General features: G+C 41.5%; 1 protein-coding gene across 3 annotated transcripts; it reads left to right on the plus strand.

The window, feature by feature from the left end:
* Positions 1 to 152: 152 nt before the first annotated feature.
* LOC107079517 (uncharacterized) lies at positions 153 to 10,442 on the plus strand. Of its 3 annotated transcripts, none has more exons than XM_015364336.2 (9): positions 153 to 863; positions 1,440 to 1,628; positions 3,447 to 3,566; positions 4,248 to 4,480; positions 5,646 to 5,783; positions 7,807 to 8,000; positions 8,326 to 8,396; positions 8,918 to 9,001; positions 9,412 to 10,442. In XM_015364336.2, exons 2-9 carry the CDS (start codon positions 1,442 to 1,444, stop codon positions 9,591 to 9,593), a joined length of 1,209 nt encoding a protein of 402 aa, XP_015219822.2. In that variant the 5' UTR covers positions 153 to 863; positions 1,440 to 1,441; the 3' UTR covers positions 9,594 to 10,442. The 3 variants fall into 3 exon arrangements, with proteins under 3 accessions (XP_015219822.2, XP_015219821.2, XP_015219823.2); XM_015364335.2 differs by lacking the exon at positions 153 to 863 and adding an exon at positions 873 to 945; XM_015364337.2 differs by lacking the exon at positions 153 to 863 and adding an exon at positions 951 to 1,026.
* Positions 10,443 to 10,843: the final 401 nt, after the last annotated feature.

Genomic DNA, 10,843 nt, shown 5'->3' on the forward strand with positions numbered 1-10,843 from the left:
TTTTTTTTGGCATTCATTTTCATTTGTGTATTTATTTTTGAGTGAATGATACTAGAAAATGTAGATACAACCTGTTACAATTCCATTCTCATAAGGTATAGATAGCTTTTTCCGACATATCTATTCTAGCCAATCTTAAAGTCGGTTAGCTATGTCTTTCTCCCGACTTCCGGCGTCCTTGTTTTGTTCAGGGGCGGCGCTCTGGTCTCTGGCTTGTTAGATAAAAGTCCTTTCACGGGGGTCGAGAGTGTGGTGTTTTGGGGTTTTTAGTTAGCTAGTTGGTCGTGGTTGATTATTTGCAGCCTCTCTGGGAAGAATGAACGTGTTTCACAAAATGAATTGAGCAACAAACGTTCAGTCTGTTTGTAATTAAGAATGAGAATATTACTATAGTTAAAGTTATACTCTGTCATATATATATATAGGACTTTACCCAAACTTCACTAAATTCCCCTCATTACGAATATACTGCCTCTGTGATGTGATGTGTGATGTGTATGGTATTGAATCACATTTTCGTTTTTGAGCTTATTTTCCAAGTGTGTTGTGAAGTCCACGCAGGTCTATAAACCGCTTTCAAATTTCAAAATAAAATTAAGCAATGCACGTATAGCTAATTGCGCTTTGGTGTAAAGATGCACAGTTCTCAAAATTCATGAGTTATAATAATAGAGCAGGCAAGTAACTGCTATATAATAACTGCAGATAGCTTGGTCCCTAAAGCGTTTCTGCTTCCTGGTATGTTTTGTAACATCACAGTAGAAACCTATGCAATCTTGCAATTCAGACCAGTTCTCCGCCTGTAGGAGAGTTGAAGTAAGCAGTTGTGCGCTGTCCGTAGTATCCCTTCCAGACCTCATTAGGTAAGATACTGCGCCTGGTGTCCGATTTTGGTTGATCGAGTTAATGGAGCTGTTTTGATGACAGGATTTTTTAGATTGTCAGGTGGGCTACGCAACACAAGAGTTTTACTGTTCAGTGTCCTGACTGTGACGGTGTTTTTAATCTTCAGTTTTCCGTGTGACAGTACGTATTTAAAAACGTTTGTGCTTTAAAATACAATTATGAAGAACAATTCATTGATTCAATCGATGTAAGAATGCTCGTTAACATTGGTATATAACAATTCAGAATGCCTGGAACTAGATCTCACGCAGCGCGCAAACGAGCAACTGATCGTACTGGGAGCAGGCGGAGAATCAGGTTATGGATCATTATGTGTAACGAGATCGGCGTGTAAACTAATTACAGTAGCAGACGTGATCCTGACAAGCATAAAAAATATCAGACACTTCTTTAAGGGAAATACAGAATTTTTACGCAGTGAAGTACTCATTCATCTGTATTAATCTGAAACGAATTATTACACTTACATTACGTTATAGCTGTTCGTATCATCAGTCCTTTCATAACCAGACGTGTCTGTGTGTCTTTGTAAGACATGACTCGGGTACGAAAAGCTGTAGAAGAAGCTCTGTGGGGGATGTGTGTTGGAGATGCTATGTCCATGCCGGTCCACTGGTACTACAATGTCAGGGACATCAAGGAGGACTTCAATGGCTGGATATCCAGATACCAGGCACCAAAAAACAGACACCCTTCCAGCATCATGACCCTTTCTAATTCAGGTAAGGTCAGTCCTATCCTTGGTTCTTACCATGTGCTTACAGAAAACGATACAGTACATTGTAAGGTTTCCAAAACATCCAGGCATAATCAGCAGTCGGATTGCTGGTAGGGGCTGAGGCATGCTGGAGCCCATTGCTCAAGCCCATGATCAAGGCACACACTCCAGAGATCCCACTGGACTCCGCCTGTGTGTCTTTGGAAGGTGGGAGGGAAATGCAGCACCTGGCATAGACCAGTGCAAAACCCCATGCAAACACAGGGAGAGCATGCAAACGCCACACATGTCCACAATTTGTAGCCAGGACCCGAGACTTGTGAAGCAGCCAGGAGGTATACACAGCTTGATCCTAATAAAGCAATCCCCCATTTAAAACCAGTGAAACCAGATGCAGCTACTATAGATTGGTCCATGCATTTCCTACATTCTTCATTCAGTTCGGGGTCACAGGGGAGCTGGGGTCTGTTCCAGGAAGCAACGGGCACAAGGCAGGGCTCACCCTGGACGGGACACCAGTCCATCTCAAGGCACACACAGACGCGCTCGCACCAGGGCCAGTCTTTTCAGAATCCAGTTCACCTGTCAGTATGTGTTTGGACTGTGGGAGGAAACTGATGAGGGAACCCACGTGAACATGGGTAGAACATGCAAACTCCGTGTAGATAGACCCCCCCCCCCAGGTCAGGAATCAAACAAAGGACATGAGTGAGGCGAGGCAGCTGTGATTCAGATTTTCCCTTGCATAACACTTATCATAATATACATTTGTCTACCTTAGCTGTGAAAATGAAAACATTTTCTTCACAGACAGAATATTTTATAGGTAGCTAGAATGCCAAGTAAAAATAAGCAGACGCAATAGCAAGGAATTCTTACAGACAAGGGTACTGACACCCTAAATCTCTTTGTCTTACTGTACATATTTGACAGTGATGCATCTCCTGAGTTTTTATTATTGTTCAGTAATTCCCCCTTAGAAAGTAATAATTAAGCTTTCTGCTGATAAACTATTTTGAGACACAATGTAAATACTTTTGCAGTTTCAAGAAGCGTACACAGAGAAAGAAAAACAAGTCTGCACTACAATGTAGTGCCGTAGTATATACTTTAAATATATATCATTGCTTTTAATAGGCAACTACTGTATTCAGCTTCTAAAACTAAAGATGCATTCTCATGGCCCTTTGTAAGGACAACTAAGGTTTATAACTTAAAATAAAATGACAGCTACAACAATGGAAATTGTAAAAATAAATCAATAAAACTAAAAGATATTCCGTGTGAACATGGCCCTTTATGTATTCTAAGGTGCTGGTGTTTCTATGAGGGCCTGATTGAAAAGAAATACACATATGATTGATTTGTAGGCCCCTTCAACTGACTGAGAAGGATGAACGGAACATAAACTGCATGACTTGCCTGCTGAGGCAGGGAGAGCAGAAATTGGACTGGCGCAGAGAAATGCGTGCTCCTTATAATACGCTCCCTGTGCAACACCTGAGTTTTGTAGCTCTGAGTTTTGAAGTAGCAAATTTCAGTGATCCAAAGCACAGGCTTCTGCAAACAGAAAATAAAAAGGAACATGTAGATGTACTAAAATTGTATGCAATTTAACTTTGAGCTTGACAGAGGGAATTCTGTGGGGGTACAAATATCATTAAGAGGGTATCCTTCATGCCTGCCACAGTAGGTGCAATGCTCTCCAATGATAGTGGTGACCTGCGTGTCTTGCTGATGACCAGTTAGTGGAAGGGATGGAAGGGGCTATAACTGCCAGCTCTCTGAATGAAATACCTGTCATTCTGAATTTGTTCCTCAGCTGGCAGTGGACGGACGAGCCATTCCAATGGCTCCCAGCTTCCTGTAGTGGGAAACATCATTCTGCATGACAAGCTGAAGTACTGGAAGACATCGGAGGGATCTGTTCATTACCACCAAGGTATGTTGTAGCTGAAACGAATGTAGTTACAGGTAGAATAAACTCGTCGCAGAGTATGTTGTGGTGCAGCTTATACTGTAAGTGTGCAAAAACAGAATGCACCAAAGAAAGAGTCCTGTTCATTCACTGAATTATTTTTGAATATGTAATGTTTAACATAAAGATGAAAATGAATATTTTTTTAAATATGGATAAATGAGAAACAGGTTGCAGGTCTGTCAGGCATAAATCCCAGATGGAAAGAATCTTCTTCACTGAATTATGAAAAACTTGTTTTTTCTTTTAAATAGCTGACTTTCAATGCAGAATGAATAATAAGCTATTCATAAGACTCCTTGGAAATTTACAGAAATGTCTGTACAACTCTTCTTTTTTAAAAATAGATTCCACAGACAACATTGAATCTTTTTTAACCATGTTAAAACTGATTATGTCGTGTTAGTGTTTTGGTAATGGGAAATAAAACACTGTAAGATCACCACCTTCCTCTCAGCTGTTGTCCTTGGCATTTACAATGGAATTCCTTTCAGCACAATCAAAAAGACAAAAATCTAGCCTTTCAATATTAATTACGAGCAATTGATCACCCAAACTCCCACAGCTGTGTAAATGCATAAAAGTACTTTTTAATATTCTGCAATAACTGGGATGATCCAGCTTTGTTTTTACCCTCGCTCCAAGGCTTGCAGGCTGGGGACAACACTCTGAATGTCCTCTGTGCCCTGAAAGCAGCTCGGACCCTCACAGAGGGTCAGTTCCGCATGGTGAATGAGGAGGGGGCACGGGCTGCTGTCCTCTCTGACTATGTCCACTTCATGACCACTCCTGGCTCTCATGAGGAGACCTACGCAGAGTCATTCCACAGGTCTTTCTTCGCCGACTGGCAGGAGCACAAGCCTGTTTCCCCCAGCAAGGTACAGTCCTCAAGCAGTTACACTCCTGTCTAAAGCAAGGGCTGTTCTCGTTTTCCTTTTTTCTCATTCTCTTCCATATTCTAGTTCAAATGTGAGAGCACGTGGCAGACTTACTGAGACCGTGACTCAGCGTTACTGAAGACGGTGTCTGAATGTGTTGCTTTTGTTTTCTCCTCCCCTCCAAAAATGTCCTTTTTTGATTATACTTGTGCTGGGGAGCCATCCCAGATACCAGGTGCCAGAAACCAGAAACCAGAGCACATCTTCACCCCTGTCCCCTCCAGTGAAGAAGAAACCAAGGGAGTCTGATTGTCCTGTACTACAGTAGCTACAATGGCTGAGCTTCAGTCACTGAAGTAGCAGTTGCAGCTTGTTAAGACTTGAGATGGCAGTGGACGATGAACTATTGGATGACACTGGTCAGCAATTAAATTTTAAAGTGGACTTGGTCTCCACTTTTCTATTCTAGGGCTGGTTTTCTGTTGTGTTTTCATTCTTCACTTACTGGTTGGCACAGAGAAATGAAGGTGGCAGATGAAGAATTTTAATGAGACAATGCAAATGCAGCTTTAAACATTTCTAGTCATTGACCCCTTGAAGATGTTGCATTGTGAACGTTGTTACTAGCTGTTACTGGTCCCTCTGTTTGTTTTGACCATTTGATGGTGTGGCCACCTTTTTAAGCATTCTGGGAGTGTCTGGATAAGGTCAAGATATAGAAACAGGCTTTCTCTCCTTTGCCCACGAAGTGTGCAGGAGTGAAAAAAGTTTAATAGACCTTTAACGATTCTATTTTCAGTTCTCCCTATAACCGTGGTGCTGCTTTAATGGTTTTTGTGTCAGTATCTTGGAGTATCCAGCAATTCTTTCGCAGACGGTGTTGGTCACCTGCATTTAAGAAACCAAGTGTTGTCCAGTAAGATCTCCTGTCTTACTAGATAACAGTAGTATTTGAAGGCTGAAGTAGTTCACATAGGGAGCTGCATTGGCATGCTCAGACTGCAAAGCAAAAGTAATAAAAGTAAAAGTTTGTTCCGTACTGAATCCATCCTGTTTCCTTTCTTCTCTTTTTCAGCAAGGAATAAACCTTGACTTTTTCCTGTGTATTTGAAGGCTGTGTAGCGATGGGTTGCCACATGTGAAGTAGCTGTTTTATTTGTTCCAGATTCTCGAGTTTGCGGTGAACCGCTGCAGACGGAAGATGAGAGCGTCGCACCCTGACAGCCAGCTGGATGCAATAGGGTGCCTCCCCATGGCTATTCCATTCATTCTCCTGTCCGCCACAGAAGAGCAGGACCAGGCGGTATGCTCACACGTTTTCATCTTTTTAAAGCTAGCAAGAGCGATGGGTGTAAAAAGGATCACTTTTTGAGATAGCTGTTAATAGCTGATGGTGTACCTACAATACCTAATTTTCAATTGTTTCCTTATGGCCTTAAATAGGCAACATAGATAGATAGATAATACTTTATTAATCCTGTAGGGAAATTGGTGTGTTACAGCAGTCCAGCCCAAGAAAAGCAAAAACAGACATCAGAACAGTTACAAAATAAATAAATAAAAATAAATAAATACATAGGTGTGTGCAAAATGTGATGATCATAGTCACTGTAAAAACAATAAAATATGTGCAAAATGTGCATAGGTTTATACAGACTGATTGTCCAAAAAGTACAATGGAGCAACATGCTGTCCATAGACGAGCAAATGAAGGGCTAACAGTCCTAGCCTAGGGCAGCGTTATACACCCTGACAGCCGCCGGGAGGAAAGACCTGCGGAAATGTTCCCTTGAACACCGTAGCTGGAGCAGTCTGTTGCTAAAAGTGCTCCGCTGCCCAGTAACAGTCCCATGAAGCGGATGAGAGGTGTTGTTCATGATGGCTGTGAGCTTGGTCAACATTCTCCTCTCAGCCATCACCTCCATGGGGTCAAGGCTCATCCCCAACACAGTGCCAGCCTTCTTGATAAGTTTATTGAGCCTATTTGCATCTTTTGTCATGATGCTGCTGCCCCAGCACACAACATGTCCCGAAGTATAAAAGCAATGGCTCTTTCCAGCAGCAAAACTTTTTTTTCTTTTTCTAAGAGAATAGCAGTGAAATGTCCACAGCTTTTTACCTGAAACAAGTTGCTGCTTCTCTGCCCTCAGCCTCAGAATACATATTTTTCAAAAGGGGAAAAGGGATCTATTAAAAAGTGTCAGCGCCTAGATGTTAAAACTACAGGAACAGGAAGCTATCAATATACCAAATTATCTGTTGGTATTGTTATCACAGATATAACTTTTTCATGTAATCCTGTGCTCATAAACTAAACTTCATGCAAATAACTCTTGAACCAGGGCCATTGATTACAGCAACGTGTAGGTTCCTGCTTGCTAGAGCTTTGTCTTCTTCATAGTTACCACACAGGGGCACTCCTTGCCTTCAGCTGTGTTTTTACATACAGACAAGTCATTTCTCCTGTAAGGAGGCCGTCAAGGTCCACCTTTAAAAACCAAACAGCAGTGATCACCAGCATCCCCCAAAGGAAAAGGGAAAAACCACGAAGGAACCCACAAAATCTGAAGCACGCAGAAAAGTAGGTGAACCTGAGGTCCCATCACTATAAATAATCAAACGAATATTAAGGAACAAGTAAAGGTTTATTAGATGGTGTAAAGAGAAGAAAAGAAACACAACTTTCTGGCTGTGGAGCCTTGTTCCTTGATTTGTTGACTTTGCAGCCTACGCATGCTGACGCAGCTACTGTACCTACTTAAACTTCAACAAATACTAACACTAATATTGCCTACACTGGTGACTGGCGCTATAGCTATTGGATTTGTTCTGATATTACGCAATGTGGTAGCAGTGGGCTCTGACTCTTTCTAGTGAATCCTGTATTTCTAATACAAATCCTGTTCACTCTGACAGGTCTTAAGCAGCGACTTAAGACCGCTGTTTACAAAACAACAAACGGACCCCGCTCATGTGTTTTTTGGGGGGTTTTCTTATTGTAAAAGCAAAATAAATACCTGAATTGCCTTTTAGGGATTCCTAAGGCAAGGCCCTTAAACGTTTCATGGGAAGCTTTGACACTTCCTTGACCCTTGATATACTGTATAGCGTAGTCCACAATGGAAGAAACGAGCTTAAGCAAATGTCACCAGATGCCCTTGGTAAGTTGCAGATCATACATTCAACAAGGTAAACATTCATCTTTGCTGCTGCTTCCTAGTAAAAATTGGCATAAGCGTATCTTCAATTAAATCCGGTGAAAAACCCTTTTTAACGCAGCCGGTAAAATCCAGCTCAGCTCATTTCGATCCCCCCTTGCGGTACAGGTGACCGCGGCGGTGGAGTTGGTGCGGCTCACACACCCCCACCCGAAGCTGGACGAGTGTGTGACCCTGTACGCCAGAACGCTGCACGCCGTCCTTAACGGGGCGTGTCTGAGACAGCAGGCCAAAGCAGCCCTCAGATGCCCCGTGCTGGACGCCTGGGAGACCTGCCTGCCTTACATAGACAGAGCTGCCCGGTAAGTAAACCCTACTGCGTACGGACACCAACAGTGTTTCTTCTTTTACCCGGTTGCAGAAGGCACAGTGTTAAAGTCATTCGTACTATGCATCACCACCTTCACCAAGAGGAATTCCTTTAAAACGTAGACCCCCTGTATCAGTAACGGGCCGAGTAAGTAGCTTTGACAGCCTGTGTATGTGTGCTAATTGCAGATACTGTCGTTATCTGAATAGCACGAATCGAGGTCGTTTCCACGTTCTGTGGATATCAGGCAAATTGCTGTGTGCTTGTCTGTGATTAGATCCTGTTTGTGTCACATGTCTCTCGTCTTGACTTCCAAGGTCACCAGAAGAGAGGCTGGGAGTCCATCAGACTGCTGTGGCTTCCCTTGGTCTGGCATGCTACATGAAAGGTCACCGCCATTAAAAAAACAGCATATTTCTGTACATCTGTATCATCACAGCGTGTGCCTATTTCTCTGTAGGCTTCTGTATGAGTACAGTATTCACTACCCATGTCATTAACATAACGTATTCACTGGAAGTCGTTTGTTACTTTATTCACACAGTGTCCAACAGAAACAACATTGTCAAATAATTTGTCTTTAATACCCAGTACTTACTGTATCGTGCTCAATAAATCTGTGAGTTGTGTACCCTCTCTGGGAAGAGAGGATGCAGATGCTTACATCTGTGATTGCACGAATTATCAATCTGTGTCCCAAGTCCTTGATGGAAATGTAAAGTAAAATAACATATTCAGCATAGGAAACTTGAAGTATAATGCTTACTGCTTTAGAGTACTTGTGTCGGTAAGTGTCCCTATCACCTGCTTTTACCGCAAGAATGAATTTGTCCCTGCAAATGAGTCTTGAGTGACAGTGGCTGTAGAACCCCTGTAAATCCAGAGCTTTTGGGTGTGGTGTCCTCGCAGGAGCCCTCAGCAGCCTGTTTTACTTGGCATATGAATATTACGATGACTTCAGTGGAGGAATCCTGGCAAACACAAACTGCGGAGGTACGTGTAACAACACTGCATGGCCAATAAAGTGATCTTATGTGTTCATTCCGTAGCCTCGAGAAGCTTCTTTCTTCTTTCTATTGTATAGATTTACCTTTATCGCATCATTAATATTTGGGAATCTGAAAAAAAAGGGTCTGTTTGGACGTTTTAGGAGAAGCAAATTGGGCATCAACCCAGATTTGCTAAATGTGTAACGAGACTATATTCAGTTTCCACATTATATCTGAGATGGTATGCAGATGTATTTTTCTGATCAAGAGAGGATCCACAAACGTTATTCCTTTATGCTGTCTTTAATTATTAGTCATCCGTTCAAAGGGTTTAGAAATTCTCAGCATTTCTCGGGCAGGAGTGGCTGTGTGAGAGGAGTTTTCACACCAACAGGCGAACGGTCTCTTTTTCAGGTGAAAATTGTAACCGTGGCGCCGCGCTGGGGGCCCTCCTGGGGGCAGCCTCGGTTCACCAGGGAGGTCCCATCCCCCAGGCCTGGAAGGGTGGCCTGGTGACTGCCTGCAGCCAGGTGACACAGATCCTGACCACTGCAGGCATGAAGAAAGACGGCCCATCAGTGAGAACATCAGACTAAAAGCTGAAAGACAACAAATTCACGGCTGGGTCATTTGCAGTGTGTGGCAGATGTGTTCTTTGGCAACTTATTCACATTTAAATACATTGCATATTGTTGTCTGTGTCACTTTGTGAACAGATTACAGTTTACTAGTGTGCACTGTACAATTACCTGGAAGAGAAAGAACTGTCTAGAATTGGATTGTCCATAATGGTGCAAAATATATTCTCGGCTGTAATTATTCTTAGACATTTGTTTTGTTGTGCCTTTTTTTCCTGTACACCACATTGCAACATATGTCTTTCTTTAAAATATCTATCCTTGTAGAGTTAAAAATAATTTTAAAATGAGTTGCTTTTAAGATGAGTATGCTATTATTAGTACTGCATCTGGCACAGCATGGATTTGACTTTATTTGTACTAAGTGTGGATACTTTTGATAGCACTTATCTGTAAAAATTAACAAAACAACTGTGATTTTCCATAAAAGTAAAAATAACTTTTTTGCTTAGTAAACATGGAGACAGTCTAGCTGTATTTTCAACTCAAATGTCTGGGAAATAATATAGGTACATTCCCGGGGTCAGATATCAACTTGTGACATAGCAAGAATAAGAAGAGTTTTCTGCATCTTATTATGATTGATATTATACGTACACTACTGTCTGATGAGTTACTTGTATAAAAAAGAAAATGGTGCTTTGTTTTATTTAGTTGTCACACCAGAGTGAGATTTCTTGTAATGTCTTAACATGAAGGAATGTTTCTTTGCGTTCATGTTTATGAAGCTGTCTTATCACTGTACCTCTGCAGTATGTTAGTCAACATTCTTCATGTCTGAAATAAATGTTGAATTCAGAGCAGAAGTCCTTGTGTTTGTATGAATTCCTCAGAGTAATATATCTGTTTTTGCCAAAATAAATAATATATCTGTCTTGCTGAACGTGCCGTATTATGCAACCATATCATAATGTCGTGAGATGTTCTGTATTCCTGATTTATTTGAGTTTCATTGACATTTACTTATCGCTTTTGGTGTGTAAATCCGCTATTTTCTTCCAAGCCATCTGTTTAATAACAAAGTAAAATGTAGCATGTCATCTGTCACATGTAGTGATCTACAGTCAGGGTTTGGTGACAAGTGTTATTAATATTAATTATTATGTTATTAATTTTCTTAACTGTTATTAATAATTTAATGAACAATGGGACAGTCAATCCCATCTCTGCTCTTAAGTGTGAATAAAGGATGAAGAAAACAAAATCTT

This window comes from Lepisosteus oculatus, chromosome 15, assembly GCF_040954835.1.
Source record: "Lepisosteus oculatus isolate fLepOcu1 chromosome 15, fLepOcu1.hap2, whole genome shotgun sequence".
Taxonomy (NCBI): domain Eukaryota; kingdom Metazoa; phylum Chordata; class Actinopteri; order Semionotiformes; family Lepisosteidae; genus Lepisosteus; species Lepisosteus oculatus.

Bases quoted from the DNA above. Each gene is read 5' to 3' on its own strand.
- LOC107079517 (XM_015364335.2), top strand. From the start codon at position 921: ATGACAGGATTTTTTAGATTGTCAG. The intron at 5,784-7,806 runs GTATGCTCACAC...CTTGCGGTACAG, and splicing joins CAGAAGAGCAGGACCAGGCG to GTGACCGCGGCGGTGGAGTT. The intron at 9,002-9,411 runs GTACGTGTAACA...TCTCTTTTTCAG, and splicing joins GGCAAACACAAACTGCGGAG to GTGAAAATTGTAACCGTGGC.